The 23,464-nt window shown below is 52.4% G+C and overlaps 1 protein-coding gene across 3 annotated transcripts in view; it reads right to left on the reverse strand.

The window, feature by feature from the left end:
- Positions 1-23,464, reverse strand: part of PLXNA2 (plexin A2) — a 181,514-nt gene that overhangs the window by 144,730 nt on the left and 13,320 nt on the right. For 2 of the 3 annotated variants that reach the window (XM_075115349.1, XM_075115348.1), the window contains 2 exons: positions 5,677-6,931; positions 3,878-4,060 (listed from right to left, as the gene is read on the reverse strand). In XM_075115349.1, coding sequence (XP_074971450.1) covers positions 3,878-4,060; positions 5,677-6,864 — 1,371 coding nt within the window. In that variant the 5' untranslated portion in view covers positions 6,865-6,931. Of the gene's footprint in view, positions 1-3,877; positions 4,061-5,676; positions 6,932-20,767; positions 21,067-23,464 lie in introns of those variants that run through there. The other variant, XM_075115350.1, reaches the window with a different exon arrangement.

Here is a 23,464-nt window from a genome sequence, read left to right on the forward strand (position 1 = left end):
TGTCGCGGCGGGGTGCAGCTATTTTGTACCGTACACGCACTGAGCGCGCCACGAGTCCCCCCCACTCGAGGCATGCCCCGTGTACAGGCGACTGCAACGAGAGGCAGCCGGCTACGACGGTGCTATGTGAGAAAATTCCTCCTCCAGCACTGAGTTTTAATGGAGGATAGATCCACTGATTCAGCCCCTTCAATAGTAAGCAGGGACAGACACGCACTCATGCGTGACACCAGCCGCACTAGGGGCATCTGACCAGCCCAGGGCAGCCACAGCAGGTACAAGCACACCCTCGACCCTGAGCTCAACCCCTGACCCCAGCAAATGCTCTGGTTCCTTGTAGGAAAGATGCCAAGTTCATGGTCAACTGACTTATCCGATACTACTGACTTATTTGTCAGCAGCTCTGGCACCAACACCCCTCCGGCAGAGCATGGCTATGCCAAACTCAGAGCCGGGCTGTGTGGACTCCGCAGGCGACCTGCCCAGGCTGCCCGCACTGGCCAGACCCCGCAGGGCTCCGAAACCTGCAAAGCAAGCGGCAAGCTCAGCCTGGGAAAGCTGCCAGCCTCGCCACGGGGCTCCGCGTTGCTCCCGAGCAGACAGAAAACTTCTTCCTTTACACGTCAGCCAGTGTTTTTTGATCCTGTCAGCAGCCAGGAGTTCAGACATACCCAGGAAACAGAGAAGAGGGTAGAGCCGGCAAACACGGGGCTGTACCAGCACAGCGCAGGCAGGGATGTCTGGGCAGGCAGGCAGGGGCATGGGGACCGTCAGCATTCAGCCCTTCGGAGGAGAGAGGCTGAAGCAGCAGCCGCTCTCCTAGGGAACGTCGCACGAGGCAGTTAGGTGAATAGCTAATGGGACGACATCAGTGAGATAACGCCGCACTTTCAGTAATGAATTCTCACTGGGGAAGCACAGACAAATTTGAAAGGTTTCAGAGCTGGCGCCCTGACTTCTTTCCTCCAGCTACGCAAAAGTGTCGTCTTTGAAACCCCAGACTGAGGCACCAGCTTGTTGCCAAAGTAAATCAGCGACTGCAGGAGAGGAAATCAGTGTGGCATAGCTTTCAGACATTAATTGTGTAGGTCGATATGCAAGGTGGCAAGCTGGAGGTGGCAAGCTGGAGGAGACAAGACGTCTATCTGTAAATCTCTGGCACTTACAGACGTGTGTACATTTTTACCATCCTCATTTCACATATGGGGAAGAAGAGATATGGAAACAGTCCTGAGCATCCTGAGCACTCGCTGACTTCGAGGCACGTCTGGTCTTGGAACACACACAAAAACGGGAGACAACCTGTTAACTTCCCACCAGGCCTGCAACGCCTGCTCTGCAGTGAGTCTCCCAAGAGCCCCGCAGTTCAATGCAAAGCTCCTTCCTACACTTTGTGCAACCTCTCTTAGGCCATGTAAAAGATAATCCCACATGTCAAATGAGAAAAGACTTACTAAAGTTGTGGACAGGAACACAAGATAGAGGAAACAACGTTGCCAGCCCCGTGCAGCGGAGGATGGGACAGTCATTGCTCCAGTTAAGGATAACAGGAGTCATAGGTCTCGTCAGCTGCAGACAACTCTGATACGTGTTAAATCTGGGTGCTTGGCAGATGCCACGAAAGGCTGACTGCAGCGAACGCCTGGAATTCATTTGCTCAGGAGGTGAGCCCATTTTCTCAGTGCCTAGTTACCCCTGGCTCAAACACAGGTAAAACGTGAAGGATTCCCGCAGCCCTCCTTCCCCACCTCCCCCAGTCCTGCCCAGCCGCCTGACTTCTGGACAGAGCGAAGTGGACGGGCACAAACAGGTCAGCTTCTCATCAGAAAGGTAGGTGTTCGAGGTAGAATAACACAAGGAACTAAACCGTGCTGGAGAGGCTGCTTCTTCTGTAATCCTACATAATTCATGGGATGCGACAGTAAATACCTAGCGTGCAGGCACAAGCTGTTTGCTTTACCTGCCTCTAAATGAGGCACCTCCCCTATCCCCCCCAAAACACTGCGAACAGCCAGTGCCAGGCTGCATGGCTGGCTTGAAGCTTGATAGCATATGCATGTGCAATATGCTGAGGACGCCTCTTCCACCCATTTAGCGAGAAGAATCCCGGCGCTCCCACGTGCCACGGCAGGTGGGGTGGGCAGGGAGAAAAGGGGCTCTGCTTGACAAGCCCACTCTCCCCCATGTTCAAAATTGCCCCACTGACACTTGAGAGGCACCAGGGAGGCACCTAATTTACTACTACTCAGCACTTGTAAAGTGCTGAATGAATATTAATGAACTGATGTAATTAAAATGATGCAGACATTCAAGTGTAGTATCTGCCTGTCCTTGTATCTTCCTGGATAGATGAGGAAGAAATTCCCTGCTGCTTAAGGACACAAAAAATTAACAGCCTGCTGCTGATTACATTTGTTAACTCTTTCCCTGGTACAACGAAGCAGGGTCTGCATTTAGCGGGTTCACCTAACGCTATCATTTCTATTTTAGGTTAATTTGAAGGATCTTAGGTTTCCAGGGCAGAATCTCTAAGGCTGGTTTTGCTGGAGCTGGACCAGACTTCTGCAGAGGCTGATGAGCTGGCTGGCAGCTGCAGCTCCAACTCTAAAGACCAACGGGGTGTGGGGGGGATTCACCTCCACTTACACACCCCAAGGCCATTTCCACGCTCATTTTAAATACACAACTCCGGAGGGAGGACTAGTGAGGACCAAGCTCAGCTGATGCGTGAGTGGGCTGGACCAGCCTTTGCACACTACTTACTGACGAGCGGTTCAGAAGATGCGGGGGGGGGGGGGGGGGGGGGCGAAATCCCAGTTCGACTTCAAAACCCACCCGAGCCCCCCACCCCCTGTGCTGGGGGAGGAAACGAGCAGGAGCATCTCTTTGCCCTGGGCAACTAGCCCCAGCGTTTGTGATGGGGAGGGTGAGGAATGTTATCCTCCAGGACTGATCAATCACCCAACAGTCAGAGGGAAGAGCAGGAGGCAAGAGGCAGAGAGAAGCAATAGGACTCTGCCCTGAGGCTTGGTTTCCAAGAGCAGCCAAGTTAACCCATTCCTGTCTCTGCATGACCAAACATCCTGCCACCATCAGCAATTTTGCCATCACCAAAAGCTTTCTAACCCGTGGTCTTCTACACAAGTTGCAGAAGGATTGCTGGGAAACAACGCAAAACTATCAAAAGACTTCCATCAGTGTGTGAAAAAGGAGGAAAGACCTTGGATACAGCTCGCTGAGGCTCACTCGAACTCAGAACTTGTGAGTCAGCCCCTCACTTATCTCTAATCAGACTGGCCCATTATTGCCGTGATAATTTCTGCATCAGCCCCACAAACACCCACCCCACAGTTTAACGAATGATAAAATGCAAAAAGAAAAAAAAAAACAAACAAACAACAGGGTAATGCTGTAATACACAGGCCTGCAGGAGCTGGCACAGTGCTGAGACCTGTATTATCCTGCTGCTGAAGGCAGTCGCTGGCTGGAAGCACAGGAAGGTGCCCTCAGCCCATGCAAGGGGATGCCCTGGAGCTGTCATGCTGCAGAGCAACGGGAACTGCGTAGCTTTCTTTGGCCCCTTTTCCCGGACCAGGCTACAGCAGCTTCTGCTGCACCTTTCCCAAGGCTCAGTACTTCTCCGCTTCAAAAGAAACCACAGCAACACCGCTTTGTACTAACAGTGCTGATGGATGAACATTGCCTCACCAACACAAGGCTCTTTGTGACCAAAATCCTGTGATTTTTGCTCCTGACTGGCTCCCAGTTTCACGCTGGGAAATATCCGTAAGGCACAGCAGCAGCTACACACATCAGAGACTCCCGAGAGAGATGAGAAATGGATCCTGGCTCTCTGAAGCCATGGAAATAAGCTTACCTTCTTCAGCTTGCCAGTCTTAGTCCCCACGAACACCACGCTGTAGCCGTTGTAGACGTAGGAAGCAACAGAAGTCATGCGGTCCCGGCTCGAGGTGAACAGCGTCACTCCGTCCACCGGCATCGAGCCTCCCAGGGGCTGGTTGATGTCAAGGCCACAGAAATTGTCATCAATGGGGACTGGCTGGAAAGAGGAGGTTTTGGGCAGCTGTGAGTGAAATGTAAAGCAGGGGGCAGCCCTACAGAGCCAGGCTCACACGGGTGGGAGCCACCATCATGCAACCCCCCGCGCAGGGACCCTGCCAGCTTCAGCTGCCTTCCGCAACGGCTTGTTCCCTCCGCCGCCCGAGGCCAAGACGCTGCAGCTGCTCCAACATGCGTTTGGTCAGGACCGAGGAGGAACCCTAAGTCCAATAGACGCTCCCACTCGTTTTCTACATCTACTCGGTTTCTCATGGGTTTAGTCCCACCACAGGGTTATGCAGGAGCTCTCTCCTCCACTCATTTCACCTCCCCTCGACCCAATTTCCAGAGGTGCCAAGTAGCATAAGCAGAAAGGTGCTCAGCACCCCCACATCAGCAAAGGCTTCCCTTGAAGGCCATACGAGCCCTGCTGCTGACAGCTCACAGCAGTGCCAGCACTGCCGTGCATGGGGTGGGACAGGCTCGGGTCAGACACCGGCCAGAGGACAGCTGGACATGACTGATCCCACACCACGAGAGGGGACAGGATGCTGCTGTTCGCTCCTGTTGGGAGCGGCTACCTCCATCTGGCACAAACAGTCCCGCTCCAGAGCGGCGTTAAACCTTCCCCACGTGAACATGGGGCTGGTGGAAAGCACCAGCCTGGCTGCCCTGGCAAGTTGGGTGATCACACAGGGAACGGGCTCTGGCAACATAAAGCCACCCGAGTGCTAAGTAGGAAGATGCACTCTTATTCCTTCCACTGCCCAGCTGTGCGCTCTCCTACAAACCACCTCGTGTGCCTCAGTTTCCCTTCTACAGCTCAGCAAATATGGACACTGGCTTCTCCCTGGGATACCAGTGAAGCAAAATCATTCTGCTGACAGCTGAGTATTATTAAGCTGTATCAGCTGAGATTGCTCGAGCGAATTCCTACATGGCATAGGCAGCGGGGCGGTGACATGGGTGGCCACTCGCCATCACACTCAATCCACTTATTTTCCACAAGGGACATTAACCACCAAATGCTCAGGCACATCTAGTTGCAACTGCAGTGGGATGACTCTCCCCTGTGCAAGCCAGCACTCAAGCTTCTCTTCACCTTCCTTCTTTCATTTAATTTCATTTAACCCACGTTTCTCTCTTTCCAGCAGCCAAACTTAATACGCTTGGCAAAAAAAGGCCCCAGGGATCCCCAAGTCAGCCCAGGAACAATCTGCATGTGAATCAAGATTAAAGAAATCAGCTGAATAGAAGTACGAAAGACACAACCGTCATTTGTATTTATCTTGTTAGTTTGTTGATACCACCCTCCTGCTCAGGGAAGGGCAAGAGCCTTCCTCCAGCTTCCAGAGGCCCAGGCTGGGAGCAACAAACACCTCCAGCAAGTTGCACACCTTTATTCATCTACCTTAATGCTACACCTTCCTTTCTTTGTCATCACTGTCTGATAACAATAGAGATTAAAGAGGAAAAGGATTACTACGCCTGTTTGGTGTTCAGGAAAACCAAGGCACAGGAAGGTTTCATCCTATTCTGCAAGCTCACGTGCCATAGGGCCAGGCACTGATACCGGTTCTTGAGGGCTACCATGGCCAGCAGCTGGAGCATCCTTACCGCTTTCGTGCACTGGACGTCTTTCCCCAGCAGCCAGTTGAGCTCCAGGTTTCCTTCCCCCTGGTAGCAGGACTGCAGGCGGTCCTTGATCTGAGCGTTGACAGCGCGAATGGGGAAGACGCAGAGCGCGGAGTCGTCGGGTGGCTGATGGTACTGCTTCTGTCCCTTGGAGAAAATGGCAAAGAGGACGTCCTCCTCAGCTGTGATATTGAGGGACTTGGCCAGCACATCTCCTGGCTTGGAGAGGTATGCGGCTTGCAGGAGGCGGTACTCTGTGTCCCCTTTGACACAGCCAAAGGGCAGAGAGACATAGGAGTGGAATTTGGGGTCGTCTTTGCAAAGACGGACGATGCGAGACGTGTAAAAGAGATCGCTGGCGGAGTTGATGGAGACACCCTCTGGGGTCTCTGGCTGGACAGTCAAAAAATAGACGAAGTTGCCACTGGCAAAACCATAGATGTAGAAGATGTCAAAGTGTGAAACAAGGGCCAAGGTATCTGAGGGGATTTTGATGAGGGATGAGACAAAGTCACTGTGGAGCTCATAATCCAACATTGCTGACGACTCTGGGTCCCGAGGAAGTTTTCGGCTGGAAAGGGTGGGGAAATAATCCTGCTTCCCATCCACCGCCGTGCCAATGAAGAGCTTCCCATCTTCACCTTCCGAGCGCACGATCACGCCATACATCGTGCCCGTCTTGTTGACGCTAGAGAGGTAGTGCTCCTTTTTGTGTGAGGGCTCTACCAAGATGAAGAGGTCATCCAGGCGCAGCAGCTTGCAGACCCCCTGGTAGAGGCTGCCACAAGCCAGCAGCCGGTTCTCAGAGTAGTCAATGATCAGCAGCTTGTTGACGTTGTTGGTGAGGGTGAGTATCTCGCTGCATGGCTGGACGATGAGGGGTGGGTAGCAGGATTTATTGTCCTCCTCAGGACCAGTTTTATGAGCCACCAAAATGGTCAGGTTACCCGAAAGCTTGTAAACCCTGTTGATAGCTCCAACATAGACTGCTCCAGTGCCTTGGTGGACAGTCAGGTGGTTGAACGTCCAGTCCCGGTTCTCAGAGTGGAAAGTGCTGAACAAGGCATTGCTGGACACATTTCGGGCGAGCGATGCCAGGAAGAGACAGAGCAAAGCCACCGACCAGCCATCGGAGTCTGGTACCCGAGGCCAGTTCTTCCTCTGATCCATCCTGGGAAAGGCAACCTTCGTGTTCCCTGCGCGTGTCCTGTGCCCCAGCAATGTCCCTCACATGGTTCTGGGGGAAAAAAAAGAAACACATGGAGCAAAGGATTAGAACCAACACGCTCTGCAGATAAAATTCAAAGGAGGCTTTCTAATTACACAGTCCTTGAGATAATGTGAAGATGTCTCTGAGCCCAACAAGAATTAAGCAGGTCTCCTAACTTATTGGTAAACAGTTCAGGCTTGACGTTTCACCACTTGGTTCAGCCTCTGTGTGTTAATTTGTTACGTGGTTTAGCTGTTTATAATGTACTCTGCTCAGCCATGGGAGGGGATAATCAGCTTCAGCCCAAGACAAAGCCCGCAGCTCACACACCCAACCATCAATCTGCAATCTTGGCTAAAAGGATGTCTCCTGCAGGGTATGTTGTTAGAAGCAGAGGAAATAAGAGGTGTTTTCTACCTTTAAAGCCGCTATGATTTAATTTGGAAACCTGAGGAAGGAGTCTCTTGCAGGCAAGTTCACTGAGCACACACACAGACCAAAGCTGCCAGCATCTCCCCTCCACCCCTCCCCAGAGCCAGAAGTACCCCTGCAGGTGCTTTTCAGGCACAAACCTCTCACAGCCTTCACAAGGTACTTTGCTGCTGAAAAGCAGCTGCCGCTGGGGTGGGGGCACATGGTTAGATCCGCAACCAAACACTGCCAGCAGCACCACGTGCAGGGGAGAGGCTACCAGGGTGGGAGCCTCGGACAAACCTGCTCTAACAAAACTTCCAGGCAACGATTAAAACCTACACAAAGTGACAGCTTGGACACTGGGTCTGGAAGACCCGATGCCAGACAAATTGGCCCATACGCCCCTCCCGATAGCTCTGTGGATACCAGTCAGAAGTAGAGTCTCCTTCCACTGACATGTTTTCACCCATTCGGACAAGGTGAGGTAAGACTCGAGCTGGAGCCTGGCCAAAATCCATGTGGAATCGAGGTGTGAAAGACAGACAGGTTTGATTGTTTTGTTTTTGTGGATGGTCCCAAAGCACCTAGACCTCATTCAGGCCTGAGGGAGGGCTGGAGCCCCGCTGATCCCCTGCCCCATCCTCCCAGCTCATGGCTGTCAGGCTGGATTAGGAATCACCAGGCTGGAATTTCCTTAGGAAACGGGCGCTCGCCTCGGAGAGGCTCCAGCTGAATGAGGCATGTTTACATCAGAGCTCTCCACCCGCCCTTCCGGGCAGCATGCACACACATGCGGACGCAGTAGCTGTTGAAAAGCACCCTTAGAAGCCTCTGCCTGCTCCGCCTCATCACCTAGCGCCTCTGCTAAGACGGCAGACTCCCCCAGCAAAAACATGAACATTAAAGACAATCCAAATCCATGTATTTCTATGCCTGCCTCATCTAAGGGGGGCTCCAGCTTGGACCATCCCACGCAGGTGGTGTCAGCTCAGTTCCCAGCTCAGCCCCAGACTTCCAGCACCGCCTCAGGCTCCCGCAAAGCAGCTGGAAGCGATGCCAGCTGAGCACACTGCAAGGCCAGCTCAGCAAGGCCCTGAGCTGAGGACCCGGCTCAGAGGAGCCGTGGGGCCAGCAGAACAACGCTTCGAGGCGGGCACCACGCAAGGGCTCTGAGAGCATCCCCGCACCAGCCTCTGTTCCTCCCTTGTCACTCACACACGCCTGGAGGTCACTGAATTGTGTCCCATCTGGAGATGACAACATCTCCAGACCCAACCATGACTTGTGCTCCTGGCCTGGCCTCAGCCTTGCTCATCACCACAGATGTGTCCGACTGCCTGGATTCAGAAAACCATCAAAGTTCTCCTTTATCCAAAATTATGCATTCCTTACACGTTCCAGGCTGGATGATCAAAGGAACCATTTCAGCCTGCCTTGGGGAAAGATGTTCTCCAGCATCTCACAGCACCACAGGGTCACACCAGCTCTGGTAAGAGGCTGAGGATGAACCACCTGCCTTCTCCGCACCGAGGTTCCGACACCACCCTCCACGGCTGTCCAAGCCCCAAGCACACACACCAGGGAGAAATTTGCATTCTCTGCAAATGTGGCTCTTCTCCCCTGCAGGGAGGCAGGAGGCTGCTCCCTAGTGCAGCCCATGCTCAGCTGTCCTCACCTGCGGGCAGCACTGATTTGATTGATGCTGATCTCCGTTTTGGTATTTAAAATAATTCACACTGCTGAAAACCTACGCTAAGCTCATAAGCGAGTGTCACCGAATGGCCACTCTTTAGGCTTGTTAACACCGGGAGCTGGAGACGGGTGTTTCTGAAAGGTGACAAAGGAGCTCTGTCCCTGGGCTGCACGTCTCGGTGTCGCTGACAAGACAGGAGAAAGAGAGCGGTAATGGGTTTCTCATTCTGCTCAGGGATACATTTCCCCGGCTGCTTGGTTCTTATTTCCAGTCTCTTAATTTCCACCTTTGGCTGAAGCAGTTTCTCTCTCTCCCAGCTACGACGCAGACGCTGCTGCATTCTTATTATTGTTTGGATGATTGTGGCAGAAAGCAGCCGCCTGCACTGCGGACCCGAACGTGCCACAACAGCACCAGGGTGACCTCCCTGGCTCTTCTCATTAAATTCCCGACTGAACATCTCAAAACTGTTCTCTGAATTGAGAATCTTTCAAAAATGGCACAAATTGAAGCAAGGATCTGCTCAGAGGAAGGCTCTCCATGCTGCCCGCCCACCCAAGGGCTGCTGCTGACCCACGGCAGGCACCGGGATCTCAGAGCAGCTTTGCTCTCGGATAACGCGGCAGCGCAGCCCAAGGGCATCACTGGCAGGGAGGTACCAGCCAGCAGCGCGGTGCCTCCTTGCAAGCGCACAGGGAACTCCATGCTGTGGAGGAGCTCAAGTGGAGCCCAAGAAAGCTGGCACAAGAGCTGCAGGCACGGGAGTCCCGCAGAGCGGCTGAGCACCCCTAGATCAGAGAAACCTCAAGCGCTCAGACACAGCAGCCCAGCTCCCCTCGGGGGGGGCACAGAGGTGGTGGCTGCAGCGCCGAAGGGCACAGAGGAATCAGGTTCTGCCCTGGGCAGCGCAAAGGGGCTCTCCTCCGAGGCCAAAGCATCCCTCGCTAACAGAAGCCCAGATATAAAGCCTACCTCAGCTTCCCATTCCCTGAGGAGATGCTTCTGGAGCAGAGGGTTCTGGTTCAAGGGAAGTCCAGAAAGTGAAATAGATTCGGCAGAGAATGGGGAGGCTCCGCTGTAAATCTCAGTGCACAACAGTTTTCCTGCTCAGCCGCTTTCCAATTTTTAAAAAAGTTGTTCCATTGCAAAGTCAGAAAAGAACAGGGTAAGCTAGAAAGCAATAGATTTGCATAATTAAATTTTATACACGTATATACATATGGGACATACATATGAAGAGACAGAAACTCTTCACTTGAACCACAGCAGTTTTACATCTTTTCCAGCAACGTTTTCGTTCGGGGACAGTACAACAGCCAGAGCCAGGCTGGAGCTGCCGTGCAGCAGCGCTGTCGGCTGAAGCCTAAACTCCTCTGCGGTGCCTTACAGTGCAAGTTTTGCGGAGTGTTTGTGAACAGTCACTGCCAAAGGCAAGAGAGATCATCCAGGAAGAAGAACCGGTGCTTTCAAACATTATTTGAAGATGACAGAGCATGGCCGTGAACTGACGTCCTACCCGCACGAACCAGGGGACGATGATCCATCCCCGGCTCTGTGTCAGCCCCCTTGGGAGCAGCTCCGGCCGGCTCCCCGCTACCCCAGGGCCGGGGTGGGCGTGCAGGGGGGCAACGCGTGGGCGCAGGACGCTGATTAAGCGGCGTTCAGTGATACAGATATCAAACACCGACAGAAACCCATCGCATGCCCTACAGCGGAGTTTGGGGACGGCTGGGTACAGCTGGGGAGTTAAACACCAGGGAAAGAGGAGAGTGGGCGATTTTAACTCTGATCCCTAATACTATTTGACCATTCATTTTTTCTCTTTTTTGGAAGCGAGTGTAAAATATGGCCTTAAAAGCAATCTGAAGCTATTAGTAACGCAAGGTGAAAGAGAGAGTAAATTCAGGGACACAATATAAACCTAAGCAGCTGAAAGGCCTCAATTAGGCTGAAAGGAGTTATCTGGTATTTAAATAATTATTAGATTGAAGGAATAATCACAGGTCTGAGCCGATTTTTTTCCCTCACTGTCATCCTAATGGAGACTATAATATTATTATTCAAATGCCCATGATTCTCATTGATGGGGGGGAAGAAAAAAGGGCTCATTTAATCTCCGTGCGACAGGGCTTCAGGAGGCCTGATTAGTCATTTCTCTTATTTCAGCTGTCACTCACTCATGGGCACCACAGTTTGTCATTAGTGGCATTTTATGCACATGGAAAAAAAAAAGAAAAGGGGAGGTGAAGAAGGAAAATTAAAGCAAAAACAAAAAGAGAATCTCCTGTGGAAAATGACGGATCAAAGGACCAATTTTGATGTCACCAGCACAGCAGCTGTGCTTGCTTCATAGTGCTGGTAGCTTTTCTTTTGGAGGAGGGTTGGTCTCGTGAGCAGTGATTTACGCGCAGCCCCACGCCAGCACCGCTGAGCCCTCACCGATCGCCCCTGCTCCGTTGGGTCCTGCCCGGGACACTCCATCCCCTCCATCCCCTGCACCTCCGAGCCACAGCAATCGCATCAGCTCTGACCCCGGCACCCTCTCCTCCGCCCTCCCGGCCCCGGCACCCGAGCGCCACGTGCTCCTGCCAGGCTGCCCCACATCGCTCCCAGCCCAGAGGCCACGGGGGTCCCCAAGCACCCCACAAAGGGGGACCAGAGCGGCTGATAAAACCCACTACAGTTATTCTCCTAAGGCCATGTGGGTTTGGAGAGTTGCCTCACGGAATGAGGCCTCCTGAGAAATGAGCTTGCGGGGGGTGGGACGACAGCGGGCCCGTGATTGCTTTCTAAGCTGGGGGTGGATTCTGCCTTTTTTGCTTTTTATAGTCAAATAAGATTCATTGCTGCAAGGCCAGGAGCAGAGAGACTGGCTGGCTCGTACTGCTGACCTCCCCTGCAGGTCATCAGGCTGTCAGAAGTCCCCCAGCATTATCAAAAGGGTCAGCAAAAGGGCAGGCAACACTATATAAACTAAAATACAAGAACAAACCATTTGGAACAACCTCACCCTTGCACCAGCCTGACCCTTTCTCTCTGTGTTGGCTCCATATCATATCTGCCAACTGGAACGAGGGGAAAAAGCCAAGAGCTTGGCCATCTCTTCTTAGCAAGTGATAACAGGCGTGCTGGGTCTGCATCCCTCCAGGAGCCCATCGGGAATCTTTCTATGAAACATTTCCAACTGTTAAAGCTGCCGTAGTTATTTATCCCCTTTGAAGAAGCGATATTCAGGACACATTTGTCAGCCATGGACGAAAACCTTAAAATAATTAATAGGGTTTTGTTTTAATTAGACAAAAGCTCTGAGCCAAACTGCCTGATCTAGGCATCTCTGAGCTCTGGGACCTCTCCAGTCCAGGTCGGAGGTGCGGGTCTCAGTCCCGCCTCCTCGGCCGAGCCGCAGAAGCCAGACGAGCCCCACACCGCTGAACGCCCCCCTTACCCAGCAGAAACCTGCACACCCGCTCCCTCAACCCCTTCCCTGCTCTCAGTGTCTTCGCCTCTTTCTCCAGCAAGAGAAGCCTTGGCAGGCTCGAGCCCCAGGCGGCGGATTTTGCCAGCCACCCCAGAGCAGGGCTGCCGGGAGCCTCCGCGCCCATCGCGCACCGCGGCGGCAGCGCCGAGGAAGAGGAAACGCCAAGGTGCGGCAACGGCGGTTTAGACCCAGGTAGCGCAAAACAGCCAGCGCAATCATTTCCTTCAGAGTTTGACACCAACCGAAGTTACTGGCAGCTTGATATGAAGTAATTACAGTTTTGCGATACAAAACAACAAGGAGGGCTCCTGGCACCTTTTAGATATATATTTTTTTTAAGAGTATTTTGACTCCAACCATGATAAAAGCAAGCTGCAAATCACCAGCAAGGTGCCTGGCAGCGGGCCCGAGGTTTCTGCAGAGGTTACTGAACCACGGGGACTATGAATACCAAGCCTTTCCTAAAGCATAACATGCGACACTGAACCCTTTGGGTATCAGGCTGAAAAACCACCTTTCTCCCTCACCCTTCTGCTTCGCTGCCCCTCGGCAGCGCCCGTCCCCGCTCCGCAGGGCTGTGCTGGCAGCCGCAGGCAGGAACCGCGCCGGGAGCTGCGTCCCCCCTTCCCCAGAGCTGCTTATTCACGGGGATGGTATTTGACGGGCTCATCAGCTTTCTGAGAAAGAGTTAAGAGGGCAAAATACAGTATTGTGATTATTGCTTCCTCCAGTCCAGGGACAAGGAAGAGGAGGGGAAGAACGAAACCCAGCCATGAAAAGGCATTTCCCTGATAACAAACACGATTGCATGAATTATGCACAAAATTTGCTCATATTGTCCAGACTTCGGATATTGTTTATACAATGCATACCGGATAAGCCACCTCACCCCGCCATCTCCCTCTTGAGCACACACATCCCAACGAGTCTGGTGTAAAGAGAAACAGAAAATCCCAGGGAGAGACCTGCTGTAAGCCTCATCTTTGCAACTGCATTTTGGAGAGCACGGCGCAGCACCCTGCCCTGATGTTACTCCCGGCTTTGTCCCAGACTTGCTGAATAGACACTGACAAGTTGTGTTACTCTGTCTCAGTTGTTCCACCTGTGAAATGGGAATAATGCCCTCATACACGAGGCAGTCAGACAATCGATGGAAGACTCAGAAGGGAGTTACCAGGCACAAGCTGCTGTAGTAAAGTATGCGTAACGGACCGGTTTCGCGCTTCTCGGTGCAGCTCTGTTCATAACCCCTTTGAGCAGAGATTGTTCAGCAGAGCAGGACTACCCTCCCTGACGCTGGTGACAAGCAAACGTGGGCACGGCTACCTCTGGGACCCAAGGACGCTGAAACATCTCCACGACAGAGCAAGGAGGCATTTCTGTAACACCGACAAAATGATCACCACCTCCAAGGGAGCACTGGCTCCTCTGGCAAACCTAAAGCAGGCCGCAGCTGTGGCTCTGGCATGGCTTACACCCAGCTGTGCACTGCAGCTGGAGCCATTTAACCTACCAACCCCAAAATATGTCCAGAAAAATTCATAATCAACCTAGGACACCTAGGTGGCAGAAATTAGACACCTTTTTCTTTCCCTGTACTGATACTTGACACCTGCTATCTGAGAAACCCCAGCTGGCAGCTATTGAGCTTCAAGTACACTGCTGTGAAATAGCTTATAAATTACCTTGCATCAAGAGAGGTGCTGGGAAAAGAGGACTTTATTCACCATGCAGTCCCCGAGGACAGACCCAAGGCTGGCGACAGCACCACGCACGGGAGCGCGGAGCAAAACAGACCCTTATTTTCCTGGTTGCCTTGAAGTATGACACACAGGGAAAATCTAACACTTCTTAAGTTTCATAGCTGATTTATTCAAGTTTTGGGAAGTCTCAGTTTCATCCAAACCTGTGTAAACAGGTCAATGGCTTTGGATAACATTAAATCATACAAATTTGTGGCCAGAAAGTTGTGAGTCTTTAATCCAGTCTCCTGCTGCAAGGACCAGCTATAATCATAATTCAAGAGATGTCTCTCTAAACCATCCTTAAGGACTTCCAGAAAGAGAGTCCACAACCCCTCCAGGCAACCTAGGTCAGTATGTCCCTTTTAAAAAGGGCTTTTTCTAGCTCCTACCCGAGTTCCGACGGACTGAGGTTTATCCACCCCTCTTCACTAGTGCACCTGAACATCATTTGATTATTCATGGACTTTATTCCCAACAAAATAGAATTTAATGGATGGTGACCTTAGGTGCAAGCAGATTAAACGATCAAATGATTTGCCCAAGGCTAGTCAAAAGGTCCCAGTGGCAAAGCGAGGAGTTTTATCTCCTGAGCCTCAGCCCAGCACACTCTCCCCAGGTGACATCCAGCTGCAGTTTATTACAAGAGAATATTACAGTGCAGCACAAGGGAAGATCACAGAGCGGCCACCGAACTGGAGGAGAAAAATAAGCAGCAGCTTCTCCTGGCCTCACTCCAAGTGCACCACAGGCAAGTGAAGAACCCCAGCTTCAAATTAAATGGGTCCCCAGCCACTCCATTAAACAGAAATCCTGAAACAGAAATCCTTTGGCTGTGCCAGCCCCGTTCAGCAAGCGGTGTTCGTTATCCCCAACACTCCCTACGGCAGCCAGATGTATTTACACAGTAGCCACAGTGCTGTTACCTAAGTAAACCAGGAAATTGTACATTTGTTAAAATTAGGTTCTGAGATGCTGAATCCCCAACTGTGCAGCTATAGATTTCACTCAGCCAGCAGCACTGAAATTATTAAGGCCACGCCACCGCCTGCGTGCGCATTCAGGCACATTTCCCCACTCAAGAGGTGTTTACTGGTTGGGATGCTCCACGTGCCCCGAACGGGATTAGCTTTTCAGATACAAGCACCACCAGCGATAACCGCCGAGTCAACCCTACATGGTGGTGTCCGTCACCGCGCCTTCCCCCATCGCACTGGGAGGGCAGGGGTGGTACGGCGCCAAACCGGGGCAGGAGCCGTCGGGATGAGAAGCGGAGAAACACGCAAAAGGAGAGGTTTAGTCCTGCTGCGCGGCCAGCGCCGTCGTGTCACTGCTTCGCTACGGATGTCAGCTGCCAGTCACAGTGCTGGCATTCCCACTGCAGAAGTGGAAGAAATTATCATCCAGGTACCACTGCGGGATCAGGAGGATTTGGAAAAGCAGAATACCACTGAAAAAGCCCTTAAATTAACAAGAAAACTGAAGCAGACAGGTTGATGCAGGAGAGAGCCACACAGCACTGAAGAACCCTTCAGGGACCATTAACCAGCCCTCGTCAGGCCTGTCTTAGTGGAAGTATGTGCTATGAACTGCAATCAACACCGGCTTTATCAACAACATGAAGGAAGTGCCTTTACCTCTCGAAGCCTCCTTACACAGGGTTCTCTGCCCTTTTAAGTGCATCACTGGGGTGCTTGATGCGGTTTTTGAAAGTGCTTCGAGGTGCCTGAATCCTGGGAAACGTGAAGCATCTTCATCCCCTGCCCAGCCTGCTTCACTGAGCGTGGCAAGCAGCGACCATCACAGAGCTCGCAGCCACAGGGGCGGTGGCTGGGTGCTGGCAGGATCCCAGTGGGTCTTGTGCATCAGCACCCGGGGGGCTCCCAGTGTTGGCAGCCAGGTGCCCCCAGCCTTGCGCTGAGCTCCAGCCAAGGACCTCAAAGCCTGGAGCGATCTCAGCTCCGTTCCACCATCAACTGAACATCATCTCTCCTACAACATTTGGACATCAATGTCTACCCGAGAAAGCGGCTTCTTCCCACTCACCAGCTCCATGCTCCTCTGCCCTGCTTTTCAATTTCAGAGCTCTGGCAGATCACTGATTAATTCAAGCCTGTTTAATAACCCTTCTGTTTAGATGAAACAAGCTGTCTTGTTTTCTTTATTTTTAACACTAACTCTTGTTTCTTTGCTAAGGATCTTTCTGTCATTTAAAAACTTCTCTCTCTCTCTAACCAAGCCGATAATAGGATGGAGAAAGCATCTGCTTACATCCACATATGACATCAGCCAGAAGTTGCACCACGAGGCTAAAGAGGGACTGGACACCTTGATGGGTAAAAGGCCCTAAAATCCTGAGCTTATCCTGCAAAATCATTAACACCTCTCCACTTGCTGTGGCAGATCCCTGTGTATCTCAGACCAGAGCGCAAACGCCAGGGACCGTGGGGTCCCTACAACACGGCCAAGAGGAAAGGAGATACGGGAGCCAGAGCACCCCAACGCCTCGCACAGCTCATCCGCAGCGACCCACTGCGCTTCTCCACCCTGTTGTGGGTGGGCAACGTGACTCAAAGCCTGGAAGCCGTCGCGGCGCTGCAAGCTCTGTCCCACGCCGTGCCCCTGGCGCAGCAATCGATTGGCAATGGTCGGGCGGGCGCGGAGCCCGGCAGCTGCTCCCACCACCACAGCCTGGCCTCGCAGCCCTCTCCCCTCCGCCGGCCCCAGCTTCACTTGCCGTCACCTGCTCTCCCGTGCCATCCTCACACCAGAGGGGTTTAGAGGCATCGGCTGGGTTGCAACGTGACCTCCTCCCTCCCCACTCGCTGCCCCGGCCCGGCCGCAACCCCCAAGTGTTGCGCACAAAGAATAACAGACACACAAGGACCCGGCTCCCGATGGGAATGACTTGGAGCCTCTCAGCTGTCTCCTGCCTCTTTGAATTTCAAAGCTGCACTTGTCTGTAGAGCAACTGAGTCATTTCCTTCCTATATCCAGCCTATCGGACTGGATCCAGCAGTGCCCGGAAAACAATAAATCCTTCAAGGACTTGTAAGGCCATATTTCACAGGAATGCAGCAAGCCTGCCTGCTTGGAGAGCTCCTCTCACACCCTTTAATTCAACATTCCCGTGGAAGCTGTCTCACCCTGGCCCCGTCCCAGCACGGCAGTGGTCCCCATCCTTGCTGCTCCCACCTCCCAGGGCAGCACTGGGGCATTGGAGGTCCCTGAGCACGGACCAGCACCCCTGGCCCACGTGGAGAGACACCACCTCATCACCCCTGACCAGATGCGTCACCGAGGGGCTGATGGATTAAGAACCGATAATGAAATTTCCTTGATTCCATAAAACATACAGAGGATCTAAAAGGGGAGAAGTTACAGCCAAATTTGCCTCAGGACTTCACCAAAACTTTGGCACACCAAGGGAAGGCTGCAGCCGCAAACGAGTTTGTTCTACAAAATACAGCGGAGCAAAGCAACGTGCGAGAACCAGCACAGGTTGTAGGAATTGAACACTTTCACGTGTTCAGTTGGTTTCCCAGATCCACAATACATTTATCTCAAATTCTTCAGGATTGTTGGGGACAAAACCAAGGCAAACCTCAAAGATCTGGGCTATATATGGCCAGAGAGCTGCAGAACTTGCACTGAAACAACAGGGTTGAGATGCTTGCTGAAAAAGAAACACTCCCCGCACCCAGATTTGAGTTTCCATGCAACTCTGAGGAAAATTGGTGCGTTTTCCAGGGTCACATCAGTGCTGCTTCCATTGTCTTTTTAGAGGCCCAAAGCAAAGCCCATCTGATTTACATTAAGATTCATAACACCTTCGACCAAATGATCCCACGTACATCAGAAAAACTAAACGACAAGGAAATTAATATTATATCCTCTTCAGTAACAAGATGGCTAAAGCAGATAATCTGGCAAAGTGTCATGTTTATAATGGAAATTTGCAGAGAACATAACAGGGATTGTCAGGGATGAACAAACGAGTCAACATTTTGCTTTTTCTCAAGTTAAAATTTGCATTGTTTGTAGGAAAAACACTCTTCAAATCTTGGGAGGAGAAGGAAATTAAGACAAAGTTGTTTGATTTTCACTAGGTCTTTGCAGCTCACGTAAAGGACAGTGGGAGAGCAGGCGCTGGCGGGGAAGGCGAGCTGCCCAACGCCCTGCGCTGGCAGGGCTCGCACCCAGGGAGATCATACCTCTACTTACAAGTAAATTAGATCTCGTATCAAAAACAGGATTGACATACATCTTTCTTACAGGTCTGCAAGGAAGTGACTAGTTAAAAACCCCCATATTGCTGAATTCACACTCAGAAGTGAAAAACTTCAGCTGCAAAATCACTTCGATCCCACCCAACTTGTCACTCCGGAGGTTAAGCTTCCCAGTGACCCAATACCCTGGGCAGGGCTTATTTTTTTATTAAACAAGTTATACAACACCCTTGGAAGCCCTTAAAAGGGCCTCTGTTTTTGTTCCTTTCTGAGAATTTGTTCTAGCCCTTCTCAGCTCGGCCCAAGACAAGTTATGGCCACCTCCAAGTCAGAAAATTTGTTTGGTGGAACCGATGGAACAGGTTTGTCCCTGTTCACACAATTTACGCCTTGAAAAGCCAAGTTACGCAAGCACTTGTACCAGCGCCTTATTATATCCGAGTGGACAAGCAAAGGGGCTCCTGATCTTTCTTCCAGGGAACTTGGGAGTGCTTGCCCATGCTCCTTGGTTGCTATGAGATTTTAAAGACAGTCTAAACCTGTGACCACCAAATGGGCCTTTAATGCAATTCCTGCTCCATAAGGCTCCTCATCTGCCAGTCGAGCCAAACGCTCCACTGATCAGAGGAGGGCTCATCACTGCAATTAACTCCTTGCAAACTGTGGAGAAAGGTTTGCAACTAGGAGAGAAAGAGCCTGCAGAGAACCTTTTGCTGCTGCCTATCTCAGCCAAGCAGATTACTTGCTGTGGATGTTTTTCATTTGGCCCCTCCAGCTTCTCTAACACAATGGACGATGCCTCCGTAATGTTAAATTGTTCTGGAAATACAGAGGGGCATATATCAAAGATCAGAATTTTTAGGTTTTGGGCCAACACAGAAGCATTTTTCATTCCACGGTGGACTTTGAGAAGCTCTTACCCCCAGTTTGCTTCCTCCAGATTTTGGAAGAGCTTATCCCCCATATGAGTGTGTAAGCAGCATCTGTGGAAAGCACTCGATATACAACAAACTGATTCAGAAAAGTAACAAAGGAAAAACAGCTCTCACACCACAGCTTGGCGACAGCAAGCAGCCTTGCCTTTCTGGCTGCCCTACATCTCCCAGAGCCACTGGCTGAACCGAGGAAGGGATTCAGGGATCTTTGTTCTTACTTGTGCCCTACCCTCAGCATCAACACTTAATAAAATGAAAACAGCAGAAGAAATGCCCGGGGTCCTGCAGTAGTACAGGTACAGTCTGCATCCCTGCGCACTGACAAACCAGCACTCTCCCGTGCCCGCGTGAATTCTGATAAAGCAGGTGTCTACTACATCCACAAACCCACTTCTCATCAGAACTGAGGATAACCGGGATGCTCAGAGACTGCAGTCACACCCAGCCGTCCCGAATCGCCCAGCGTAACCAGCAGGAGCAAACTCCGAGCTGGGGGTTTGATGCCGGGCCCTCACCGTGCTCCGACACGGTACAGTCAGAGCTGCAACACCCCGACCATGCCCGGGCCCTCTCTGCGCTCAGGAGGGCAGGAGCTCCTGGATTTTAGCTTCAGCACAGATTTAAAAAATTTTCAGCACAAGAAAAATTTAGCCAGTTCGGAAACCTACAGCCGTGCTCCCTTTTCCTCCCCACCCCGCCTCTTCGCACTTCCACTAAAAATCAAAAGGAAATTCACAGGCTTTTTTGTTTGTTTGTTTAAATACCATTACAGGCTGTGACATAAACCAGCAAAGGCAGGAAACACGGTCATGAGGGCAGCGCTCCATCCTCTGCTCCCGTCACCGCGACTTTTTGGGGGACTTGGCAAATGAATGAGTAAAGGAGACAGCCCGCGTGTTTTATGGAGTTGAACTGTAACATCCCTGTTAAGCAGCCAGCTTACCATTTCTCTGCTCTGACATCCATAAATCTACCCAGCCACGGGGAACAAAGCTCTTCACATGAACTGGCTACATGTGCATCCCTTGTATTTGGCTACCTGGGCAAGCAACCAGCCCGCTGTGGTCTGCGGCACTCACCTCTGCTTTTGTAATATTCTCAAAGAAGTGGGAAATCACCTGTTTTGGTAACATGACTTGGGAAGTTTTAATCCAGCTACCAACACACTTGTGCTCATCACAGCACCTGCTTTTCCAACAGCCAGTTCCCAGAACCTCAGCTTCCTGCTCCCCGGGTGAAAAATGGCCACTTTGGGCTCTAAAGAAAATCTCAACAAGGGAAACTCTGAAAGTCCAGCAATCAGAAAGCAAATAAAAATAATTCAAAGCCACTGCTTTATGATTAATCTCAAAACCATGGAGCTCAAACTCACTTTTTTGAAATCTCGTTCCCAGGTTAACAAGCCAAAGCGATGTTGAGCACGAACACTGAGGAAAAACCCTGCACACCTCCAGATTTCAGCTCTTCTCTCACTGGATGCCCCGTTTCCTCCACCACCTCCAGCGCACCACGCCGCACACGAGGGATTGCTCCGAGCTCTCTCTTACCGATGACATGAAACCGCTACAGAAGAAAAGCTACGCATAAATCTCTCCGGGAGGCATTTGTTCCCAGGCTCACTGAGCCTGGAAATAACAGGGGAAACTCGTTCCATGCTGAGTCAGGGTCTGACGGCGACTCCTGGACCAGCCGCAGTGGATCCGCTTCCTTCCCCGCGCGCGTCACGGGCAGCGGAGCGAGCGAGCAACAGCCCGGCGCTGCCCCAGAGGTTTCCTGTTTTCCCCAGTGTCGCACAGCTTCCCGAGACACGGTACAGGGAAACGGGGCTCCGGAGCCTGACACCGAGCTGCTGCGGGAATTAAAACTGCTGTTTTTCAAATGCTGTTAAGAGCCAGCCAGAAGCTGAAAGCAAAATAAGCTTTTTCCTTTAACCTTCGCCAATATAAGCAGAGAACGGCCTCTCCAATGACCGTCACTCCCCATCCAACCATCCCTTTACTGGGAAAATGGGGTTAAGGTTTGCCTGTGCATCCCAAGGGCTTCCCCCCGCAGGCATCCCTGCACTCCCATGCTGAGCCTCATGCCTAAGCTGAGGCTGCAGCAGCCGGGAGCCACCAGTCCAAGCCCTCAGGGAGCCCTCCCGGCCCCTCCAAGTCACCCTGGAGAGGCAGACGCCAGGTCCATGCTCAGCTCCCCCTGCCTGCACCCACTCTGACCCACTCCTCTGAACAGCCTCCTGCTCTCACGGATCTTTACCGGTGTAACTGTTCCCACAGAGGCTTCTGCTCGAGCAGCAACACCCTAAGGCAGCACCAGCCCTCGCTCCCACCAGCATTAGTGGCCACGGCTGGGCTGTAAGTGCAGCTACGGTGTTACGTGGCACCGGCACCCACCGGGAGAGCCCACACTGCTCCCCACTGGGCCCGAGCAAACACCCACTGATCCACCATCCACTTACTGTGCTCGGGAGGAGGCTCAGCCTCAGAGCGGCCAGGAAGGAGACTGCCCTTCCCGTCCAGCTCCCAGCCGCAAGGCGCCGGGCTCGTGCTCCAGCGCCAAGCCCCCGCCGTGCCCCAAGCCCCCTCCTCGGCGGTGTGGCCCCGGGTCAGCCGGTGGCTCCGTTAATGAGCCCTGAGAAAGGAGCAACAGCAGCGGGAGGAGGCGAGGTGAGAGGTCAGTGTAATATTTACTCAGACATCACCTTTCACTTTTATGAAGCAGGGAAGTGGAGCAGGAGCAGGAAAAGGGCTGTGAGGGATGTTCCTGCCTGGGAAGCCGCCGTCACACCAAGCACAACACGTAGCCAGCTCCAGAGAGGCTCTGGAGAGCCAGGGCCTGGCTGAGGTGGGAGCCCTCCATCACACCTGCGGAGCCCCACCGAAATGGCACAAAGCTAGGGACGGGCTCTGGGCTGTCCCCACCATCGCTGCCACCTGCTCCCCCGCTGCTCAGGGGGAATAGCTGGGTAGGCAGGGCCTCTGAAAGCAGAGAGCCTTGCCAGGTCCCCTGTGCTCAGATCCCCAGCCAGACCAGAGCCTATCGCACCACAGGGCCATCCCTCCGCACTGTGATTTTAAGGAACCCACAGGAGACAAGGCACACGTTGCAGGGAGCTGACATAGAAATGCATCAGCTGGTAACAAAATTTTCCCAGTGGAACTGTTGTTTTGAAGAACCATCTCCTCTGCCAAGCGGCGAGATGGTACCAAGCACACCTCCCCACACAGGGCTTTGTGAAGGCAGCCCCACGCAGCGGGCAGGGCTGGTCCCGGGGCAGGATCGGCACGGGGACGAGCAATACCCACTGCTGCCCTGGCACAGCAGGGGCCCTTGCTGGCAGGGTTCTCCCGGGCTCACTATCGCTCTGCCTTTTAAGATGATCTGGACTTTTTTTTTTTTTAATAATGTGACTCTGATGCCTTTTATTCCCTGTTCTGAATGTCATTTTAGCCCAGGCAAAGCAGGATTAATTTTTCATAATATGATAAGTTTACCTCACTTTTCATTCCCTCCCATCACCACCTTCCAGTTCGATTTCACCCAAACAGAAGCAGCGATTACAGTGAGAAACATGAGATCGCCTCTATCTGATAACGGAGGGGAGGGCACCTCTTTCCCAGCACCCTGTTCCCAGCACCCTGGCAGCCCCCCAGCATGTAGCGCCAGCATCCCTGTAGCCAACACCAGGCTGACAGCATCGCTCTGGCCCCCTGAAAAGCACAGATGGATCATAATTCAGACTCAAAACCCAGCAGAGAAGATGCAGCAAATTAGGTACGTCACTGACATATGTTGCACTCGTGTGTTTGGTAAACTTGTGCTTTCTTGGTGAAGTCCTGCTAGAGCAGCCTCGCCCCCACCCGAGCAGCTCCCAGCACTTGGGCTCGGACCACGGCGGGCAGAGGAGCCACAAGCCACGCCGGGGAACCACGCTTTCCTGGACAAGGAGCATGGGGAGGCAGCCATAGCCAGCCTGCCTCGGCCGGGAAAGTCTGAAAAGCACTAAAATCCTCCTGGCCTCCCCACCGACAAGCGCTGGGTCACGCTCGCAGCCCCTGTAACCCGTGTT

The sequence above is a fragment of the Phalacrocorax aristotelis genome, chromosome 21, assembly GCF_949628215.1.
Source record: "Phalacrocorax aristotelis chromosome 21, bGulAri2.1, whole genome shotgun sequence".
Taxonomy (NCBI): domain Eukaryota; kingdom Metazoa; phylum Chordata; class Aves; order Suliformes; family Phalacrocoracidae; genus Phalacrocorax; species Phalacrocorax aristotelis.